This window comes from Melanotaenia boesemani, chromosome 15, assembly GCF_017639745.1.
Source record: "Melanotaenia boesemani isolate fMelBoe1 chromosome 15, fMelBoe1.pri, whole genome shotgun sequence".
Lineage (NCBI taxonomy): Eukaryota > Metazoa > Chordata > Actinopteri > Atheriniformes > Melanotaeniidae > Melanotaenia > Melanotaenia boesemani.
Window position 1 is genome coordinate 29,462,190 of NC_055696.1, and position 23,374 is coordinate 29,485,563.

Consider the following 23,374-nt stretch of genomic DNA (forward strand, 5'->3'; position numbering starts at 1 on the left):
TGGGACGGACAGGCTAGCAGATGGCGCAGTGTCCTTTAGATGGCGCAGTGTCCTTTAGATGGCGCAGTGTCCATCAGATGGCGCAATGTGTCCATCAGGTGGCGCAATGTGTCCGTCAGGTGGCGCTGTGACTTCTGTGATCATGGATCCAAAAATCAAAAGCAGTAGAAGAAGAAGAAGAAGTTCAGGGTGGATGGCCTACTCTGGACCGAGCCTGTCGGAAGTTGAGACGACGGCTCCGTGGGAGAAAGTGGGTGAAATGTGCGTGAAAGTGCGTGTTTGTGTAGATATGTGTCGGACCCGCGTGCTCCGCAGGTCCGTTTAGGACATGCTGCGGTTCTAACCCGAGCTGTTTGTTCTCCTCAGATCACACATGATCTGTGAAGGAGACGCTGTTTACTAACCAGAAACTTTTCTGGGTCACACACGTGAGAACAGAACCGCTGCACGAGGGACGGGCACGGCGGAGGCGCGTGCGAGAGACTCGAGTTCTGGGTCTGTGTTTATGTTTGAAGTGAAACACGAAGTCTGTTTGTGGTCTGAAACAATCAAAGCAAACAGACAACGTAAGTTGTTGTTTTCCGGAAGGCGTGAAGTATCTTGAGAGTCGGGAACCGGAGAGTCTAAATATAGAACCGAGACTCGGTCCGGTAACTTTCAAGGCTAACGCGGTTCTGAGCGGGAGTCTGGACCGGTCCTGGTCTGATATGTTGTTGATGATTACCAGCGGTGTCACTCATCTCAGACCATCACGTGCTGTACCGAACAATCAAACCAACATTTGTCCTCCAGATGAAGATCCTCCGGTTCTGGTCTGAGTCTGATCATCTGCGGACCAGTCAGATCAGAAATCCTCTGACCCGATCAAAGGTCAATAATGATGATTGAACAGAGAATAAAGTGGAACTGCTCTGGTTTGTTTTTCAAAAATTACAACAGATTTCATTTAAATCCAGTTTAAAGCATCACATTAACAGATTTTAAAGACAAGTTTTTCAAAATATGTTTTTCAGTTTAAATTAAAATCAGATTTCATGTTAATTAATGAAAACTTTACTGTCAGGAAGGTTTTTATTATATTTGTTTATTAATAAACAGTTTGGGCTGATGATATTAAATAGATTTTTTAATTAACTTTAAAATATTCTTAATCGTCGAATAGAAGCGCAGATTTTAGTTTTCTACTTGAAGCCCAGCAGCTGTTAACATCTGTTATTTTGGCTCCTGCTGTCTCATTTCAGGTTCTTGATTTTAATGAATCTGAAAACTTCAGAAATCCTGTATTTCTGCTCTGAGCAGTGAAGCCAAAACAAACCGTAAAACCTGTTGAGACTGATTTTAAGATTAGATTTATTTCCTGTTTTGATTAAACATTCATGTAAAATGAATCACCCCATTTAAGTTTGGTTCTGAGATGAGGAAAAAGAAAAGGTCAGCCTCTCGGAAAAAACGATAAATAAAAAGCGTTGATTGATGGTTTGATTTTGAGTCAGAGGATCGGAGAAACCCGTCTAGTTGTCTGGTGATGGTGACAAAGTTCAGTCGGTGGGTCGGTGGTGAATAACGTTCTGTAAATAATAACTGAGTGGAAACTGTCTGCGTGGTTTGAGCCCTCAGGTCTGTACAGGTATCATTGCATTATATTATTTATCAGAGATAATTCTGATTGGACTTTATAAAACCTGCTGGGTTCAATGAACAGAGTCGTCATGTTTCTACTGGACTGAGCTTATCAGACATGTTTATCTTCCAGTATTTATTTACAGTAAATGCTGGTTATATCTGCCATCACGTTATTAGAAGGCTTCTGTGGAACCTTTTATGGGGCAAGTCGTCAAGATGAACCTGGTTTTTACAGCAGTTGTTTTGTGAAGGCAAAGGGTTCAAATTTGTTAAGAGGAAGAATATTTGAAGTGAGTGAGATTATAAAAGAAACAGCTGTGAAAACTGACAGGATTTTACCAAGTACTGAATTATCTTACATAATTATTAGGCCTTTAATTCCAGAAAAGTTGTGACACATTTAAAATGTAAAAAAAACCAGAATGCATATTTTATGTTATCACGCATCAAACAGGTCGTCTTGCAGCATCCTCTAAATGTAAGGCTGGAAAACTGAGAATCATCATAAATAAGGAGGATAAAGTGGTTTTTGGTGATTTACCGCCGTGACGAGACGCCTACGTTCCAAAATCAGCCTCTGTCGAGGACATGACGTCGAATTCAGGTTTTTAATGTGGCACATCTACTAACTTTGATTTTTATGAGTTGATTTGTTAAAAATTAAGGTGTTATTTTCAAAGATTTTTCTCCTTATCAATGGATAATTTTGACAGCAGAGTTACTGTACACACAGCTGCAGACTACAGCCGGCTGGTTTGATATAGTTTAGTCTCTTCTCTGGGTTTTCTGGAACAATGTGTGAACATTTGATTCAAGTAGCAGAAGTAAAGTGAGCTGTGACATTTTTCTGTGGAGGGGGTTTGATGTCTGGGCGTCCATGAGGAAAAACATTCTGCACGCTTTCCTCAGACTAGCTAAACCTTGTTATTCCAATCAAAGAACCTCCACCACACGTAGGTAATGTGGCTGGAGGTGGAATGACTCCTGCATGTTTACAGGCATCTTGACTCAAACAGACCTCGACATGTTGCACAAGTTTCAAATTTCCATCTTTCTGTAAAACCGGTGTATTAATCCAGCAGAATTCCCAGTAAAGCAGCTCTCATTCCCAGATTTTCTTCTTTCTTTAATCAGAAACTGGACTAAAAAAAGACACTCATTAACTTATTCTTGACAAGGGCATGTTTTTCTTCCTAAATAAAATATATCTTTACAACAACAAGGGCTGTGTGTATAATCTTGGTCTCTGCAGAAAGCTGAGACGCGTGAGATTAATATAGAAGTGTCAGAATCAAGAGATGTGTTACTGCGTCAGAGTAAATTCACCTGGAAACACAGTAGTAAATGTAAATGGATATCTTCTAAAAGTAAACCACATTACTTTCAGTGAAAACCAGAGAGCAGCCCAGCTCCTCTAGGAATGAGTAAAGTAGTCCTGGTCTCTGTGAGATCCACATCACCTTTAAGTTCATCGTTGGCGGAGACCAGCTGCAAACACTCTTGTTGATGTGAAACACAAAACCAACACTTCTGGTTCCTTTTCTGATCCACATGATGAATTTCTCGGACTTGTTATTCTGGTTCTAATGTGTTGTTTTCATTGATGAACTCAGCAGGTTCTGTTCAGGTTTAATAAACAAGACTGAGACCTGAACGGATTACGGGAGACGCTGCTGTTACCCTCCCTGACTTCCTGTTCCTCACCCTCTCTGAAGCACATCTCCAGTCATGAATGAAGTCAGTATCATCAGAGAGGGATGGCTTCACAAACGAGGTAACCGGGATGTTCTGACCCGATAAAACCAGGTGTTCATCTTTAAGTCCCACTGAAAGTTCCTCATCTGTCCTCATGCCAGGTGAATACATCAAAACATGGAGACCTCGGTATTTTATCCTAAAGAGTGACGGTTCCTTCATCGGCTACAAAGAAAAACCCGACCTGAATGACCAGATTTCCCCACCGCTCAACAATTTCTCAGTGGCAGGTCAGATGTTTACATGTTGACCCCCAGCAGTTGATTCTGATCTAACTCAGAGATAAAACCTGTAAACTCTAACTGAGAGATTTTTATTTTATTATTTTTTTTGCAGAATGCCAGCTGATGAAGACTGAAAGACCCCGACCCAACACATTTGTCATCCGTTGCCTACAGTGGACCACGGTCATTGAACGTACCTTCCATGTGGAAACTAGTGCAGAAAGGTAAGAAGTGAGGGAAACTGGACTGGAGACCGGCTGCTGGGTGGCATGGTATCTGACCAGTCCTGGTCCTTGTCCTTCTCAGAGAAGAGTGGATGCGTGCCATCCAGTCTGTGACAAACGGCCTGAAGATGCGGGAACAGGACGAGGAGGAACCCATGGATGTGTTTGGATCACCGTGTGAGAGCAGCCTGGAGGAGATGGAGGTGGCCATGTCCAAGAGCCGCAACAAAGTGGTGAGAGGATCCGTTTCTACTAAAACCAGGACCAGCAAACTGCTGCTGGACCAGCCTGTCTGTTCTGGTGTGTCTGTGGGTAGAAATACGGTCGGGTCGATATATATTTGGACACTGATAGAATTATTTTAGCTGTTTGCCTGAACATTTTCAGAATACAGTTATCTCATCACTATGAGCTTAAAGTGCAGACTCTCAGCTTTACCTTGAGGGTGTCACATCCACATTGGAGGAAAGGTTTAGGAATTACAGCTCTTCAAGATAAAGCTGGACAAAAGTAAATTGGACAGTTAACTTTAAAGCTGTTTCACGGACTTTGTGGGTTACTGTCTTGTTACTCCATAATCAGGTAAACATCTGGAGTTGATGTTCCCACTTGTAGTCAGCTGTTGTGATTCTACAACTTGCAGTCAAAGAGGCTCTCAGTGGATGTGAAACAGACCATCCTTAGGCTGGAAAAGAGAGATAGTAGAAATGTGTGAGTGACTAAAATTAACACTGTTTTAAATATTTTCTGAGAGCGTGCACTGGTGAGCTTGGGAACTCAAAAAGGTCTGGATATCCGTGGAAGAGAACAGAAGTGGATGTTTGCAGGGTTTTTTCCATAGTGATGAAAAACCCCTTAACATCCACCAAAGAGCAGAACCCTCTGTCCAGAAAGCAGGTGTATCAGTATCTACATGTACCGTGAAGAGAAGACTTCATGAGGGAAATATAGAGGGTTTATTACGAGCTGCAGACCATTACTCAGCCTCAAGAATAGAAAGTCTAGATTAGACTTTACCAGAGCGCATCTATGGAAGTTGACTCGGTTCAGAAACATTCTTTGGACCACCCAGAGTTCCTTTATGTCCTGGATTTTGTTGGATGATCTAACTTGACATGTCTGTGTAGCATTGGAGGTCTTAAACAGAACCTCTGGACTGGCAGACTGGGTTGGTGGTCCTCTCTTTAAGAAGGGGCTGGATGAGACTCAGCTTCACTGGAAAAGTCTGCACCAAGGAGCTGGAGAGAAATGTCCAGTCTCAGATTCAGGATCAGGAATGTGGTTCATGCCCCATTTGTAGAAAACTTTTACCCTCTCCAGGATATTAGAGGGTTTGGAGGGGTTCTCTCCTGGTCTTCTGTCTTTTGTGGACTCCCAGCCATGTTCCTGGTGGTGCCTGTGGAAATGCGATTTAAAACATTGCAGTTATCACATCACAAAGCAGAGCGATTAATTTTCTATAAGTGACTGAATCACTGAGAAAACACGGAGGACAGAAAACAGTCCGACTTGTGAAATGATGAAGTAACGACGGCTTTACTGAGTGGCGTCGCTCTAAATTGCCACACCTCAGATGTCGTGCCGACGTTAATAAAAACATCCTTGTTAGAATATAGAACAGCTCATATTAGGATGTCATCTCAGGCTAAGCCTCCTCCTCATGTCAGAAACAGAATTCTGCTCGAGCACTGAGTAGAAGCTGGAATTTAAGATTAAATCGCCGTGTTTGTCAGAAACATCACAGTAAGTATTTTTTCTTCCAGACTGTTCAGTCCGATTGTTGTCTGTAAAGTGTCCGGAGAGGACATTGTTGTGAAGTGGCGCTATACAAATAAAGCTGAATTGAAACTGAATTGTTTATGAAGGCGATGATGTCATCATACCAATATCTGAGATATCATGAGAGACTGAATATTAAAGCTCCACTAGTTTTTTTTGGGGTGGCCTTCCTACAGACTGATGTTTCTATTGTTTTTCTTTCAGTTAAAAACCACGTTCAGCACATTTGTGTGTGTTTTATTTTACAGACGATGAGTGATTTTGAGTATCTAAAGCTGCTTGGAAAGGGAACCTTTGGGAAGGTGATTCTGGTCAAAGAGAAGTCTACTGGAGTTCATTATGCCATGAAGATACTACGAAAAATGGTCATAATAGCTAAGGTAAGTACAGGTGTGTGTGTGGATACCTGGATTGTGGGTGTGTTTGGTGTGTGATGTTGGTGTGTTTGTTTGCAGGATGAGGTGGCCCACACCGTCACAGAGAGCAGAGTTCTGCAGAACACCAGACATCCTTTCCTCACGGTGAGAAACGCAGGAAGCTGCTAACACTCTTACATCTTCTTACCTGAATGATGGGAGTCATCAGCCGGACTTTCAGTCTTCCTTCAGTTAAACAATGTCAGCATGCTCTGTGAGGATGACACCATCATCATCATCTGAACAGTGTAAAGCTGTTAGCATGCTGACATTAGGTTTTAGACCAACTGTAGTCTTGTTTTGTTTTGCGGTTGGTTTAAACTTACTTTACCTTAAATACTTTCATCTTTCCTTCACTGCAACTTTTTTTAGTAACGGTGTAGAAGCTTTTCAGGAAAAAAAAAGATAAAAAAGAACCTGACAGCTGACAGAGAGAAGTAATTTTTCATGTATTTGATGAGGGAAAGTTGGAATGAATCAAAAGTTTAAACAAAACTATGTATTTGAACCTAATAAATGAGATAGAGAGCATATGGAGATGAAGAAAATTTTGTCTTTATAAAGATGTCCAGAAAATCAGTCTTTTTCTTTTTGATAACTAACCCAAGCACATTTTGTAAATGTTTGATGTTATAACCCAATTCATAAAAAGGGCTGTAAAATGTAAATAAAGCCAGAATTCAGTGATTTCCAAATTTCATCAACACATATTTTATTCCCAGTGGAACATAAACAACATATCTGATATTAAAACTGAGACATTTCACCATTTCATTAAAAATATGAACTGATTTTGAATCTGATGGCAGCAACATGTCTGTAAAAAGTAGTTCCAGGGTGATGTTTAGCATCGTGTAGCATCTCCTCTTCTTCTAACATCTGTCTATAAACATCTGGGAAGTGAGGAGACCAGTTCTGGAGTTTTAGGAGAGGAATTTTGTCCCATTCTTGTCTGATGCAGGATTCTAGCTGCTCTACAGTCCTGGACTTTGGTTGCTGGATTTTTGCTTCCATGTTGGTCCAGATGTTGTGTATTGGTGAAAGGTCTGGACTGCAGGCAGGCCAGTTCAGCAGCCGGACTCTTCTCCTGTGAAGCCATGCTGCTGTGATGGATGCAGGATGTGGTTCAGCATCGTCTTCCTGAAATCTGCAAGGTCTTCCCTGAAAGAGACGTTGTCTGGATGGGAGCAGATGTTGCTCTAAAATAGGACTGGACGATATGGCCAAAACCTGTATCACGATATATTTCTTAATCTCGGTCGATACGATATAATTCCGATATCGATATAAACAATATAAAAGCCTCAGAAAAACTGCCAAAAAATGGCCACAACAGATGCTGTAAAATTAAAAATTATTTTGCCAAGTCTATGAACCTCCTCCAGTATAACAGTTTAGAAATAAAAATTGTTCAATAAATTAATGTTCACCTTTTATTTGTATTTAGTAAAGCTAAATTAGCCTTCAAACAAAGAAATTTGAAATCACCATCAAAGGTCAAATAAAACTTTTGGCTTTCTCAATATTAATATCTTTAACTTTAAACTACAACATAGGCTCATGTTGTTCTTAAAGATTTTAACAAAGGTGCTTCATCTAGGCTTAAAAATCAAAGTGCTCATAAACTGAAAAAAAGAGTGAGCAACAATTGATGCCTCATCTTCTGACTCAGCATATTCTATGAGTAGAAATGCTTCAGAAGCACTGTTGCCAACTCAATAAGAAAAGTAGCTATTGGCTGTCCTGAAAGTCCTACAAGTCACTAAATGACATCTTCTGATCAACAAAACATAATAAAGTTAAATTCTTCAGCTAATATTTACTTTGGTTTTTTTTAAGTTTAATTTTAATAAGTGTAATTTGTTTTTTAACATGTCACATGGAACATGTCACAGCACTTTTAACTTTTTACATATTTTTGACATAGACATTACTATCTGCCGGTAAGCCAGCGCGGGACCAGCCAGCAGCAGTTATGTACGTTTCACTTTCAGCCTGGTCATGAAACAGAGGCGATCATCTCCTGCTCTGCTGCGGGAGGACCAGCCTCTTCTGAGTGCTTTTGGGTGGGGGAGGGGTCTGCGCAGCACCAACTCCTCATTGAGAAAAGTAAACTACGTTCATTTACGTCAGTCTCAAAGTCTCCAATAATACCAGAAAAAGTCGCTAGGTCTGTCGCTAGTCACTTAAAAAAAACAAAAAGTTGCTAGAGGGGAGTGAAAACGAACAGGACAAAGTCACTAAGTTGGCGACACTGAGCCAAACCACTTCCGTGCCACCAAGTTAGTCTCTCCTCTCTTAACTATTTCGTCTGCTTTCTCTTCCCTTGTGGAAGCTTGTTCAGTCGCGTTTGCATTGCGGACATGAGCACTCCTTTTTTAGCTAAAACTAGCAGCGTTGGAGCTTAGCCTAGCCTTCTACCTCGCTCTGAGCACAGCCAGCTGCTGCTGGGCTTGGTCAGGCTCTGCGTCTGTGGTGGACGTCATCACTTACGTAGCCAATGTGTTACAGCTCTTTCTGTTCGGCTTGAATCACTGACCGGCTTGAACGCCAGTCAGTGAAACGCTGTAATCATATACTGTATGTATATCGAAATATCGGAAATGTGTTCAAAAGTCATATCACCGTTATTGAATTAAAGTATTGTATATTGTGATATATATTAAAATTGATTTATTGTCCAGTCCTGCTCTAAAACCTCCATGTACTTTTCAGCATTGATGGAGCTTCACAGATGTGGAAGCTGCCCACACCATAGACACTAATGCAGCCCCAAACCATCAGAGATGCAGCTTTTCACTTTATCCACTGATAACAAGCTGGATGCTCCGTCTCCTCTTTAGTCTGCAGGACACGGCGTCCATGCTTCCCAGAAACAATGTCATCTGACCACAGAACAGATTTCCACTTTGCCTCAGACCGTTTTAAATAAGCTTTGGTCCAGAAAAGATGGCTGTGTTTCTAGATCTTGTTCACATTAAGCTGCTTCTTTACATTTAAAGTTTGAAAATAGGTTGAGATTGCTTCGGCCCCAAGACTCGCTTTACCAGAAAAAACTGTGAGACTCTGAGCTCCTGCTGTCCTGAGGGAAACTTCGGAGGGAACCAGTTACTAGATGGTTCGATTAGTCTTTCGCCCCTATACCAAGGTTGGACGACCGGTTTGCACATCAGGACCGCTGCAGGCCTCCACCAGAGTTTCCTCTGGCTTCGTCCTACCCAGGCATAGTTCACCATCTTTCGGGTCCTGTCGCACGTGCTCATGCTCCACCTCCCCGGCAGTGCGGGCGAAACAGGCCGGTGGTGCGCCCTGGTGCCCCGGAGGAGCCCGGGATCCCACCTGTGCCGGTGCACGCCGGCCTTCACCTTCATTCAGTGGATTTCAGGGTGAACTGTGTTTACAGATAGTGATTTCTGAAAGTGTTCCTGAGTCCATGCAATGGGTTCCAGTAGAGAATCATGTCTGGTTTTAATGCAGTGCTGCTTGAGGAACCCAAGATCACCAGCATCCAGTTTGACCTTCACCCCTTGTCCTATGCACACAGAGATTCCTTTTTGATTCTCTTAATCTTTTTGCACACCGTCGATGGCAGGATCTATAAAATCTTCACAATTTTAAGTTAAGGAATATTTTTCCACAATTTATTGACCCAGTTTGTCTCAGATTGATGAGCCTCTGTCCATCTTGCCATCTTAGAGGCTGCATCTCTGAAATACTCCTTTTACACACTGTCATGTTACTGACCTGTTGGTAATTAGTTTTAAATGCTCCTCCAGTAGTTTTTTATTTGCACCAATTACCTTTTTAGCCTTTTGTTTGCCATCAGTTTCAAAATTAGCTAATATATTCCGTGAAAAAGTAAAATGTCTCAGTCTCAGGTATGCTCTTGATGTTTATTGGGAATAAAATACGGGTTGTGGAGATTAGGACATCATTGCGTTCTGATTTTACTTAAATTTTCTGTAGACACCCAACCTTGTTGGAATTGTGGTTGTATTTTAAATGTATCAGATAAAGGCCCATTTATGCTCAACGCCGATGACGGATACACAGACGAACGGGTGCTTGAGTTCTTTTACATGCGTAATTAGGTGCGTTTTCTGAGCCCTGGCAGAGCCGCCACTTGATGCAGCAAACAAGGCAGTACCACCAGAAGCTGCAGGGGCAGAAGAAGAAGAAGAAGCAGAAGAAGAAGAGGGCAAAGATTGTAGAGATAGCGAGAGCTTTTGAAGAAAGGCTATTTGAGTGTATTCGTGTGTTCAACTTCACAGCTGTGCATTACCAAGTTTGAACTTGTGACTCCTGGTTTTTGCTGTTTTAAAGCTGATCTGTGCAGGTTTTTCATTGGGTTGTTTTTTTTTTTTTCCTTCAGACCCTGAAGTACGCCTTTCAAACCCACGATCGGCTCTGTTTTGTGATGGAATACGCCAATGGTGGCGAGGTGAGACCTGAACCAATCACGTCCACCCAGACCCTCTGTAACACTGTTTGACTCCATGTTTTCTCTCTCTCTCTCTCTCTCTCTCTCTCTCTCTCTCAGCTTTTCTTCCACCTGTCCCGGGAGCGAGTGTTCACGGAGGAGCGTGCACGTTTCTATGGAGCAGAGATTGTGTCAGCGCTGGAGTACCTGCACTCTAGTGACGTGGTCTACCGTGATCTGAAGGTCTGAACGCACACATTTTCTGATCCAGTGTTTGTCCACTGATTGTTTAGGAACAGATTTATAGGTGATATCAGTTATTTCTTTGTTGATCTCTGAATGTGAATGTGGACTCTAAAGGAAGCTGATGGTTCCACAACAGTCTGAAAACATGTATGAGTTAGTGGGAATTTTCAGCTGTTTGTTATAAAAACCAGTGGAGAAGGAAACTAGCTCATCTACTGGTTAATGTAGTACGTCTGTTTCCATCAGAGTAAAACATGGAACTCCATCAGATGCTAACTGTTTTGGGTTGATCATGTTTCTGTCAGAACTTACTGAGTTCTTCCATATCTGACCAAGAGGCATTTCTCCCGGCCAGAGTCATCTGTCGTCCTACATCCGTATGCTTTAGTTGTGTTAACCTAAAGTGACCTGCGTTGTAGTCCACTTCCTGTATTTGGTTCACTTGAAGCAAACCGAGACCTACGTTTGTAGGTGCACCGGAGTTTGTTCATTCACACCTCAACCAGACTTTCTGAGCAAATAAAGCGGAAGTTCTTCCACATGCCAGCTGTTAATGCAGAGGGTGCCGGTTGGATTTCTCACTCAGCCGTCATTTCTCTTATGACACGGCACAGATGGTTTGGGATGTGAACTTCTGAAACGTCTAGTCCTGCCTTCTGTGTTCGTTAATATTTGTACATCAAGTCTGAATCCTCCATGTTCGCATCGCGCTGCATCTAATCAACTTTTTCTCTCACCTATAATTGTCGGTAAATATGTGGTGTTACCAGTCAGTTAATACTGATGGATCAGCCTTAATCAGTCTGTATAAGAGACTGATGTGGAGGAGGTAGACAGTCATCGGTGGTGACACTCAAGCTAAAACATTCAGACTTTTCTTCCCTCTGAGTAACTGAGAAATTAATCTATTGAAACACTTTTATTTCCAAGAAAGACTCTGAGATCCAGTTTTAACTGTATCATTGTCAGAGTTGGTTTGATGAGAAAGTGTTTACAAATGGAAGCACTTACAGAGAATCCCATACCGTCTTATTGGAGTTTCCTGAGTACACAGAAGTGGTCAGTCAGTTTGTGAGATGGTGCAGAAACAATCACCTCATCTTAAACACAAACAAAAGAGATAATTGTCGACTTCAGGAGGAACAGGAGCAAAGAAAACTGTTTACATCCTGGGAGAAGAGGTGGAGGTGGTGGAGGAATACCAATACCCTGGAGTTCAGCTGGACAACAGACTGGACTGGAAATGCATCACAGATGCATCTAGAAGAAATGACAGAGCAGACTCTACTTCTGGAGGAAGCTAAGATCCCTCAATGTCTGCACCAAGATGTTGCATCTTATATCAGTCTACTGTGGAGAGTTCAGTCTGCTTTGCAGCATCTGTTGGGGCAGCAGAACCAGATCCAGAGACTTAAAGAGACTGAACAAACTGATCCAGAAGTTCTTGTTCTGTTCTTGGAACTAATCTGGAGTTTCCTTAAACTCTCAGTTGTGGTGACTTTTGTTGGTGATGTAGAAGGAGGAGGAATACGTTGCTTTTCTGGGGGCATGTCAACCAGAATTTATAGATACTAAATCTGATGGTTACTGTAAAATGTCTAGACAGTGGTCAGGAAACCTTCCTTTGTCTTTTAGCTGGTCTGAACAGATAAACCCAGAGCTGCAAGTTACAAACCTGTTTCTCTGTTTCACAGCTAGAAAATCTGATGTTGGACAAAGATGGACACATCAAGATTACTGACTTTGGTCTGTGTAAGGAGGGCATAACTCCAGATGCTACCATGAAAACCTTCTGTGGGACTCCTGAATATTTAGCGCCTGAGGTAAGGCACATACACCTTCCTGCACGCTTAATCACACCCATGTTATGTAGAAAATCTCCTCTCAGTTTCAGTTTGTTGTCAACAGCATAGACAGATGAATCAGTTCGGAGTAAAACCTTCTGATCCTCTTCAGGTGTTAAAATTCAGATCAGATGAACAACATGACGGATTAAAAAACTAAAAGTCAGAATCAGTTAAGAAACTGCTTCCTCTTCATCATCCTGCAGCGTGTAGAAGCTCCTCCAGCAGCAGCAACTGAAGTAATGGTTTTATGGATGATGTTATCAGATTTTGGTCCACTTTTCTCGCCAGCCTTGATTCTAAGCTAATTCTCCCACACTACCAGGATCAGATCAGACTCTTCTCCAGATCTCTGCCACTGGGTGGCAGCAGAGGGTTGAAACATGGCATGTGGCTCTAATGGAAGTAAGAGGAAGTAACCATCAGAAAGAATAATGGTGATGGAGCTCAGCGAGGGGATTGAGGAGAGGAAAGGGTACAAAGGTTCATAGTTCAGCTGACATTGGAGGGAACTGACAGCTGATATTTTTTCTTTGAAAGTAAAGTAAAGAAGTTAAAGGAGGATGAAGAGCAGGTGACTGAAAAAACATGAAAACTTTCTGTCTCGTCTCATGTGATAATGAAAATGTTAAACAACTGTAAACACACACGGACTGTCACCAGTATCATCCCACTTTGTGATAAATCCTGAAATGTCTCCTCTCTGTAGGTCCTAGAGGATAATGACTATGGCCGGGCCGTGGACTGGTGGGGTCTGGGTGTAGTCATGTATGAGATGATGTGTGGCCGCCTGCCTTTCTACAACCAGGACCACGAGCGCTTGTTTGAACTCATTCTCATGGAGGAGATCCGCTTCCCCAGAAACCTGTCGCCCGAGGCCAAGTCCCTGCTGGCGGGTCTGCTGAAGAAAGATCCTAAACAGAGGTAGGTGGTCTGAAGGCTCCACTGGCTGCTGCGATTTTTACTGTACAAACCTCTTTCTTAAAAGATTTTCTTTGGACTGACAGGTTAGGTGGAGGTCCCAATGATGCCAAAGAAGTAACGAGCCACAAATTTTTCATTTCCATCAACTGGCAGGATGTGGAACAGAGAAAGGTAAGACCGCTAGTCCACCATGTGGATCATTTCAGAAAACTGGATAAAATGTTTACATGTTTACAGATGCTTAAGTAAAACCAGGTTAATGAAACAAGAAGACTAAATTAATCTGCTTGAGTCATTATTCTTGATATTTATCAGTGAGAGATGAAAAGCACCTGCTCTGAGTAGATAAAGACTAAAATCTTGCTGGTTTTCAGCCTCATGTGATGTTAACTTTCACATAAACCTGGAAGATGTTGGTGTTTGACAGATGAACATTGTTGTCTCTGACCCCCAATTTCCACCGGGTTCCACCGATCTCCGCGGCTGGACAGGAAAGATGCCCTCCCTGTTACTGACTCTGACTGGCTGACTGTCTCTCTTTGATCATTAATTTTAATCTGAGCTCTAATAAACAGAGTTCTTGGTATCTGGTGTTTCACAGCAGAAAAACAACCACAGAAGAGATTCAGTGTCTAGTTGAAATATTATTTATTCAGAACCAAAAATCATGAAAAATGTGGCTTAAGATCATATGATGCTGCACCCGCCCACTTCAACAGCTGTTTCTAAGAGTTTTAACAAGAATGAAAACCTCCATTGTTGGACACGTCCTGTAGCCTTTTAACCTTGACTTTAAACTTGACTTTTTTAAGGATTAGTGATATCAGCTCCTCTCAGAAACTATGGAATATGTTTCAGTATCTCCAGGAGGGGAATATATTTTCTGTATCGCAAAAACATACTTTCCAGTAGAAAGCAGTAGAATCTGTTACTTGTAGTGGTCTCAGTGTTAAATGAATTTTATCTTAGCTGTGTTCAATGACCACTTCTTCTTCCTCCTCTTCTCCAAGTTGACTCCGCCCTTCAGACCACAGGTGACATCAGAGACGGACACACGGTACTTTGATGAGGAGTTCACAGCGCAGACCATCACACTCACCCCTCCTGATAAGTGTAGGTAACCTTTAACTGAGCTTGCAGCATGCTAACGCCTGACCTCTGACCTGTGCTGACTTCTCTTTCAGATAACAGTCTGGACTGTGACGATCCCGGACAGGAAGCGCATTTCCCCCAGTTCTCCTATTCTGCTAGCATAAGAGAGTGACGACGTCTCTCCCACACACACTTGCTCACATGCACACCTACACACACATAAATACACACACACACACACACACACACACCTTGGCCACATCCTTTACAGACATGAAATAAGGAAAATCTTTATCATTGGTGGGTTTTGCTCCACTGTGGTCCTGGCCTTCTGGTCCTGGTCTCGGTGGTACTTGCCTCTGTGGTCCTGGACTCTCTGGTCCTGGTCTCTGTGGTCCTGGCCTCTCTGGTCCTGGGAGTCATCACAGTCGGGTCAGCTAGCAGCTGCTTCACACTGGAAACCAAAGGTTTAGACATGAGCTTCTTCCTGACTGTTGGGTGCAGTGATGGAGTTATCTTCATGGTCAACGTGTCATTTTCAGCTCTGGCTTGGTTTTGCTGAGTCATCAGAAGAAGCTCAGTAAGAAGTTAGCGCAGATTTGTGATACTATTTTTCTGTACATGGAGCTCAACTGATCCCTTCATACTGTACATGCTGTTTAGAAATGGTTTCCATTATTTTCTTATTGTTTACCTCATTTCCTCTGCTTCATTACGTCTTCTTGTTCTTCCTGGAGCCCAGTTTCAGATTTAAATCATTCATAAAGGTTAAAAGTGATGTGTGTCTTATGTTTGACATTACTCTGATTAACCAGGGGCCCCAAGGCCGATGTTGTGCCATAAATTGATTGTCTGCCAGAAACTTTGATGGCCTTGCAGCTTGTTAACGCTGTGTCGCTCAGTTTCTCTCTGTGGTCTGCAGCTGTTCCTCTCGGTATAAAACCGACATAACACGCAAATGCAAGTGACGGTATGTCCATACTAACAAAGAAAGTCTGCTTTTGCAAGCTTTAACAGATTAATTACAGCTGCAGAGGTGCTGTACTAGTAGGCCTACCGTATAATCAGTTTCTGACAGACGATCACTTTATGGCACAACAAGTGATGGTCTGCCAGAAACTGATCATAAGGTACTAGTACCTTATAGTAGGTAGGTATACTAGGTAGTAGACCAACTAGTACGATACTAGTTGGTCAGTAATGTGTATGGTATGAAAGCAGAACACGTTCATGTAGAGTCTACATTTTATTGACAAATGTACTATAGCTAATCAATTTTTAAAAAAGGTCATGATCAGTGGAAATTAAACTATTATATCATCATAAACTATTTGGACTTTACACACTAAAAATGAACAAGAATAAGGAAACACATGAAGCCTAAACAGTGAAGCAACATCCCTGAATATAGTTTCTGATTACAGCACCTCTGCAGCTGTAATTCATCCTTGTTATGTCTGTTTTATACCGAGAGGAACCGCCGCAGACCAGAGAGAAACTGAGCGACGCAGCGTTAACAAGCTGCGCGGCTGTCTGATCAGTTTCTGGCAGTCAATTTATGGCACAACACAGGATCGGTCTGATCAAGGTTTCTTCAGATTCAGCTCAGGATTTTCATTATTATAAAGCTGATTCTCTTATTTGTTTGTATCACCATGGCAACTGTTGCTAGCAACCCCACCTACTATGGAGGCTCAGTTCTGAGACAAAGGCAGATGAAAGCTGCATTTTCATGGAACATTTTTGATTCAATCAAAGGTCCAGTCAGAATAAAAATGCATATATAAACGCCCTTATCTGATTGGCCTCAATTAGAATGTATTTTCTATCCAATCCTTAGGTTACCAGATCATCAGGACAAAAGAACCATATCTACACTCATCCTGATGGGTTCTGTGGTAGATGTTGTCTCTATAGTTGAGGATTATTGTTTATCTTGACAGATGAAAGGATCTAAATTTAAAATTCTTCTGAATTAGTCCACATTGCACATGTCAAAAGCTTTGTGATTGTATTCAATTTTTCATCATGTAGACACACAACTGATCGGATCACTTTATCTATTATCCATGTAAACTTGTCAACTGGAGTCTCTGATCAGATTGAGAAGAATAAATATTTTTCCCTGTAAATGTTTCTCATCTTCCTGAAACACTCATTTAACAAAACGGTTAAACTGTTAGAAATCCTCCTGCTTTAATGACATGGCAGTATTTATCAGATTATTTATTACACGTGTTACAATTAGTTTGTGTTCATTCTGTAAAATCCTTCAGTTTCTTCAGTCGTTTGTTTCTGCTTTACACAAATGATATATCAGAACATAGGCGTTTTCTAAAGCTTTCATCCAGTGTGACTATCATAGCGATAGGCTTCACAGAGCCTCAGAGCACAGGGTGCCCCACTCCATCCTATTCACTTTTGTTAAGGTTTTTTCTGATTTTCTCAACTCAAGGGGTGTTTTTATCTTGTCAGGAAAAACTAAATAGACAATTTAATAAAAATCACATCTGTGTGTTTGACCCTGCTGCCGCTCATGGTTCGAGAAATTTTTATGCTACTTTTTGTCCGTGAAGAGCAGCTGTTTGTTCGAAGGGTGCGCCAAGGCACAAATGAACCGAAAGCTGAGACTTTGTGTTGGAGTGACTCATCTGGCAGTGAATGTTTCTATCGTCATGGTTACACAGGTGCTCTGAAACATGGCTGCCTCCATGATGCATGTTTTACAGCCAGTGTGCATATAACTGTGAGCAGTAACTGCATTGATAACATGAAAATTTCTTCAGAAATGTCATATTTTCAGGAACATACAATTGCGGCATTTCCAAAATCATAACACCCGGTTGACGACCAGCTTGGTGAGATCTCCAGTGTTAGGGTTAGTTAAAGCAGGCAACCAGAAGATAACCTGCTAAGTTGAACCCTCTTCATGGTTCAGACCCTTGTTGATTTCTGCTCATGTCAGTGAATGTAATTCTGAATGACAGTGATGCAATACATTTTTGTAACCATGTGTAAATGTCTTTGTGTTTTCATTCTTACCACCCTGATGTTCCTCTGCAGATGAGAGCTGATAGGACCCTCAGAGCTGTTTCTCATCAACAGGCCGTCGCTGTCGCTGCAGACATTCATTTTTACCAAAGCTCAGATTTTAAACTGAGGTGTTTAAAGTAAGGTTCTGGTTGCATGCTGAAGCAGCTCGAGTCTGAGAGGAGGAACCATCTTCTCTGCAGATCCTCTGTGACAGATGTGGCTTTTTCAGTTGAGCAGCCATCTGCAAACAAAGATCAGGTGTGTGAGCACAGTAAAAACACTAAAAACAGAAAAATACTAAGCATTAAAAATTCATGTAATATGAAGAAAAAAAAAGTAAATTAAATCTAAACTATAAGACGGCTATAATTTCGAGGTTCATCTGCAAAACCAAAATGTCCTCTACATTATCATTAAAGGACTTCAATGGTTAAAAAACACAAAGTGAAGGGATGAAAAGGATAATTTGTATTTAATCTGAAGTAATGACTGAAGTTTGAAATAATATATATTTAAAGAAAAGAAAGAGCATTAAATGATTTCCTAATCTCAACAACCCATACTTTATTTCCAATAAAACATAAACAACATATCAGATGTTGAAACCAACATTTTATGTAAAGTATGAGCTCATTTTGTGTCTGATTGGTAGCAACACATCTGTAAGAAGTTGGAACAGGGGCAATAAAGGGCTGGAAAAGCAACTGGTACAAATCAAAAACAACTGGAGGAGAATTTAACAACTTATTAGGTTAACTGGCAAGAGGTTAGTAACATGACTGGTTTAAGGCAGGTTTATCTGTAAAGCACAGTTCAACGACAGGATGATTCAAAGTGCTTTACAGAATACAAGAAGCATAATTTACCATTAAAAATGAAAACATTGGTTAAAAACAGTATTAAAACATGATCAAGTTTAAAAATTAAAGCTTAAAAGAAACATTCAGAGTTGTACTTTTTTAAATACAAACTATTGAAACGCAGTAGAGAACAGGTGGGTCTTTAACTAGGATTTAAATAAATTATATTTTAGCTGATCTCAGGCTTTCCAGGAGTTTGTTCCAGACATGCAGAGCATAGAAGCTGAATGCAGCTTCTCAATGTCTAGTTCTGACTCTGGGAACTGGATCCAGATGACCTGAGGGTTCTGGTAGGTTCATACTGGGTCAAGAGGCCACTGATCTTTAGTAAACTCTGAATCATTGTTCTCCAATGAACTAACAGAACAAGCAGATTGGTGAACATTGCTATGAATATTATTAAGGTGTTTTCTAAAACCTGCACATGTTAGGAACTGATGCCTACAACCGTTACAGCCAGGATAGTTGCAATATTCAGCATTAATAATAATATTAATAGATTAGATTTATATAGCGCTTTTCAAGGCGCTTTACATTGTGTATCCATTATTCATTGACTCCTCACTCTTACCTGGTGATGGTTGCTACATGTGTAGCCACAGCTGCCCTGGGGCAGACTGACGGAAACGTGCCAGCCAATCCACGCCTATGGCCTCTTCGACCATCAACGAACATTTATATCCACATTCATACACCAGCAATGGAGGTAAGGAGGGTGAAGTGTCTTGCCCAAGGACACAACGACAGATGACTGGGGCAGTGGGAATCTTCAGGTTCAGCAGTCTGGCTCTCAGGTCTCTTACTCTTGGTGACGCTTTCATTTTCCCCACATCAATGTAGTACACTTTTGTTTGCAGGAATGTGTCGAAGTTTACAAGTGCACCATCATAAGACAAACACAACATGTGCCTTAAAAAGTTCATCAAGTGCACCAAGGGAGCACGTCCAACAGCAAGGAGGTACGGACGGTGTCCCTGGTGTTTCCTGAGATGCTCCTCCAAACTACAACATGACTAGGGTTAAGACGTGAACAGTGAATGCTAGACAAGGATTAAGCACTCTGATAAGCAGTTATTCAAGTGATCAAATGATAAAGCAAACACGAATGAAACTTTGTTGTATCACAATGCCACTACCTAATGGAAGATTACAAGTCTTTCAGCTGCATCACAGGCACTGATCTTTGGAGACTTCTGTCCTCCAGGTGGTGGTTGAAGGAGATGTATCAGCAACAAAAGGGATGCCATTTCTTGGTCATATCCTGAGGAAAAACAGCAGTTAAAGTGATCATCTAGTTCTCAACATTCATCAGAACTATTGATACCTATTATGCACAACATGAACTGGCACCGAGTAACAAGTTACTGTGAAAAACGCTCCACTTATATGTGATGTTTGTTAACAGATTGTGATTACAGTGGCTGTACAAATAAAATCAAATGCTTGTCATTTACAACTCACCAGCTGTCTCATCAAGGTCCCTTCCTATGGGTCTTTCTGCTGACTGCAACAGCTGATTCATCTCTGGTGATGAAGTGAAGAACATGTCCCATTTCTGAAGCAGCCTGGATGATGTCTCATCGCCAAATAGAAGAAAAAGTCAATGTCTCAAACTATATCCTTTTAAAAACAATAGAACTTACCATTATTTGGGAAAGCAGCCTGCACCACGTTTCCTCCTGTATGTAACATTTGCTTCTGGTGGAAAAATTTCTCAATTACTGGAATAGAAAAAAAATCTAATTTGCTTATCAAGTTATAGCCACTGAGTGGATTAAACATATCACATTATATGGTACACAGACGTGAACCACAGCATATTTAAATAAACAAAAGCAGTGTTAATCAAATTTAAATTATTTTTTTTTAAATATGTTTTTCATGAAACTGAAGTTATACCGCCCCTCAGTAAAATCCAGCTTCACATATTTCTGCTGATGGTTGTACTTGACCTGGACCAGCATTTTAACTGGGATATGCAAGAAATGCTCATAAGTCAGGGTTGGGCAACAGTTTAAAAAGTCTTTTGTAAAAGTCATGGTTACTGACATCTGATGCTGGCAGGTGCATGACTGTTTTGTTTCAGCACAGTTATCTGTTTCTAGCACAGTTATCTGTTGTATTCCCCCCTGTGCTAGAAGGTCCAGGATGGATAAGGCAAATTAAGTCGGCTGAAGAAAATTGACACACACCCCTGCCCCCTTTATACACGCCGGATTAGACACGAGTCTACACAGCAGGGATTCTCATTGATTTCACCAAGGAAATTGATTATTTACACTTTTTCAGACCTAGACCAGGGGGGGGAAGTAGGAGCAAACGGCCGTTACCCTCTCCACCCCTCCCCCACATGCTGTTCCACTGACCGCTACAATTAGCAACTTAGGCTGTGAGAAAAATTGCACTAACAACCCCAGCATCAGACCAGCGTCCATGTTGGCCGTATGTTGATAGCTTAAGTGTCAAGGCTAGAAAAAGATATGAGACAAAGCTAGTGGCAGTAGGACTGAAAGAATGCCTTTATCGTCTACCCGCCCATATCTGGTTAGACAAACCAAAACACTGGGCGATATTCAGTGTCCCAATCTTGTGATGTATTTGGTTTCATGAGCAGATAGGCTCAAATTTGCAATGATCTATTACAAAACGAATGCTATTTGTAATTAAATTATTAAAAAGTCGTTATTTCTTTGTCTACACTAATCATGCCATGAAAATTTACCGCTGGAAGCACATCAGCACTTTACAGCCGGTTTTGTAAGTGTAGTTCCACATCACTTTACTAACAATGGTTCAGTGGTATTTCCAGCTGAGGTACGACCATCGTAAAGGGGAAATGATCCCAGCCGTCAACCCTGGGTTTAGCTTCCATTAAGGATGGAGAAGTTCTTGCTGGTCATTGTACTTGCATGGCTTGGTAAGTGTTCAAATTAGCAAATAATAATATGTAATAATGTGTACAACAATAATTACATGTGTAGGTATTACGGTAGTAATTTGTAATATTAAAAAGATCATGAAATGACAAACTTAATTTGAATAACATCCATTCCTTTTGATTAAATTGTTTCTGTATTTCACTTTATCAAATATAGGAACATTGAATTTATATCCATAAAAAATTATCATGCACAAGTGATGCTTATGGTAAGCTAAGCAGATAGAGGCAGTTTCAGCCGGTTGCAATCAAGCAAAGTGAGCTCAGCTGTGTCAGCTCCAGGTACTTTACCACACGTGATGCGCTGAAGCGTCAGCGAGGCGTCAGCCATTGTGTCAGCCCACGTCGGGTAAAGACCACAAAGGGTAAAGACCTGCGAGTCCACCGAGCAAGGGCACAAGCTTAAACCTCGTCACTACTAAATTAATGCACAATGTGCTTCAAACCCATCCCTGTCAGACATGGGTACAGACCAAGACATGTCACCCATAGACACTGCAATCTGCAAAACCTGTCCTTTCCAATGGCATGCGTGTCAGCCACATCCTCTGTCACATTCTGTCTCTGGAACTGTCAGTCTGCAGTGAACAAAACAGATTTCATCAGTTCATTTATAAATCTCTCAGACATTCAGGTCCTAGCCCTGACTGAAATCTGGATCCGTCCAGAAAACACAGCTACGCCAGTTGCTTTCTGTCAATGCAGAATTTACCCAAACGCCTCACTCAGCTGGATGAGGAGGTAGAACGGGCATTCTTACTTCTAAAATGTGGAACTTTACCTCTCTCCGTCCTATGGCTAACTGCTCATCGCTTGAGTATCACACAGTAAAGGTCTCTACACCCATCACTGCATACATTCTGGTCATTTATCGCCCTCCGGGTAGCAATATAGATGAGTTGTCTCTGAAATGGACATGATCCTCTCTGACATTCCTGATGATGGCACACCACTAATTGTCATGGGAGACATGAACATTTAGCCTAAAGGCGGCTAAGCTAACCTTTTAACAGAACAAGATCTGCAATGCTCCCAACTCACGACAACTGTTCATGGCGTTTATCTCTTATCTATCTCCACCACCTGCTCAGCCTCCCTCTGTGCTGACTGCAGAAATGTTTGCTTCCTACATCAGTAACCAATTCACTGAGCCTGACCAACTCAGCCTTACCAAACCAGCTACTGGTGCCTCATTCTGCTCTTTCCGCTCTCTAAATGAGGATGAAGTCTCTAAACTTCTAGTCAACTCAAAACCTATGACCTGTCCTCTTGATCCTGTTCCCTCTAACATCCTGCAGAGCATTTTACCTATAATCAAAACTGCAGTAACCCATATTATCAACTCCTCTCTTAAATCCGGTGTCTTTCCCTGTGCCTTCAAGCAAGCTCGGGTTACCCCGCTGCTGAAGAAACCCACACTCAACCCAGCCCAGGTTGAAAACTACCGGCCGGTCTCATTGCTTCCATTCATGTCTAAACTACTAGAGCGTGCCATCTTCAGTCAGGTCTCACAGTTCCTCCAAGACAACAACCTGTTTGATCCATATCAATCTGGCTATAGGCAAGGCCACTCTACTTAAACAGCTTGCCAGATCCACTGGTCAATCCTTATACTGCTCGACCTGTCTGCTGCCTTTGACACAGTCAACCATCATATACTGGGCTGACAACAGGGGTGCCTCAGGGCTCGGTGCTTGGCCCTCTTCTCTCCACATTATACACCTCCTCACTCGGTGCAATCATTTACTCTCATGGTTTCTCTTACCACTGCTATGCAGATGACACTCAGCTTTTCCTTTCTTTCCCACCTGACGACACAACCATCTCAATGCGAATACCAGCATGCCTTGCTGATATCTCCGCATGGATGAAGGACCGCCACCTTCAGCTAAATCTGTCCAAGACCAAGCTCATTGTCTTTCCAGCCAATCCTTCCTCAGCGCCACAGATAAGCGTGCAGCTTGACTCTATCACGCTTGTGCCTGCGTATTGTAAT

General features: G+C 41.7%; 1 protein-coding gene across 6 annotated transcripts; it reads left to right on the forward strand.

Annotated features, from left to right (window-relative positions):
* Positions 1-148: 148 nt before the first annotated feature.
* On the forward strand, positions 149-17,560 carry LOC121654991 (RAC-beta serine/threonine-protein kinase-like). 6 transcript variants are annotated; one of them, XM_042009403.1, is made up of 14 exons: positions 149-250; positions 3,240-3,397; positions 3,480-3,608; positions 3,715-3,826; positions 3,909-4,059; positions 5,854-5,985; positions 6,061-6,126; positions 10,394-10,462; positions 10,562-10,684; positions 12,382-12,510; positions 13,241-13,455; positions 13,539-13,626; positions 14,466-14,568; positions 14,640-17,560. In XM_042009403.1, the coding sequence occupies exons 2-14, from the start codon at positions 3,352-3,354 to the stop codon at positions 14,717-14,719; spliced, it is 1,443 nt and encodes a 480-aa protein (XP_041865337.1). In that variant the 5' UTR covers positions 149-250; positions 3,240-3,351; the 3' UTR covers positions 14,720-17,560. The 6 variants fall into 6 exon arrangements, with proteins under 6 accessions (XP_041865337.1, XP_041865334.1, XP_041865339.1 ...); XM_042009400.1 differs by having other exon boundaries at positions 150-261; positions 3,237-3,397; XM_042009402.1 differs by having other exon boundaries at positions 152-250; positions 3,237-3,397.
* The last annotated feature ends 5,814 nt before the right edge of the window (positions 17,561-23,374 follow it).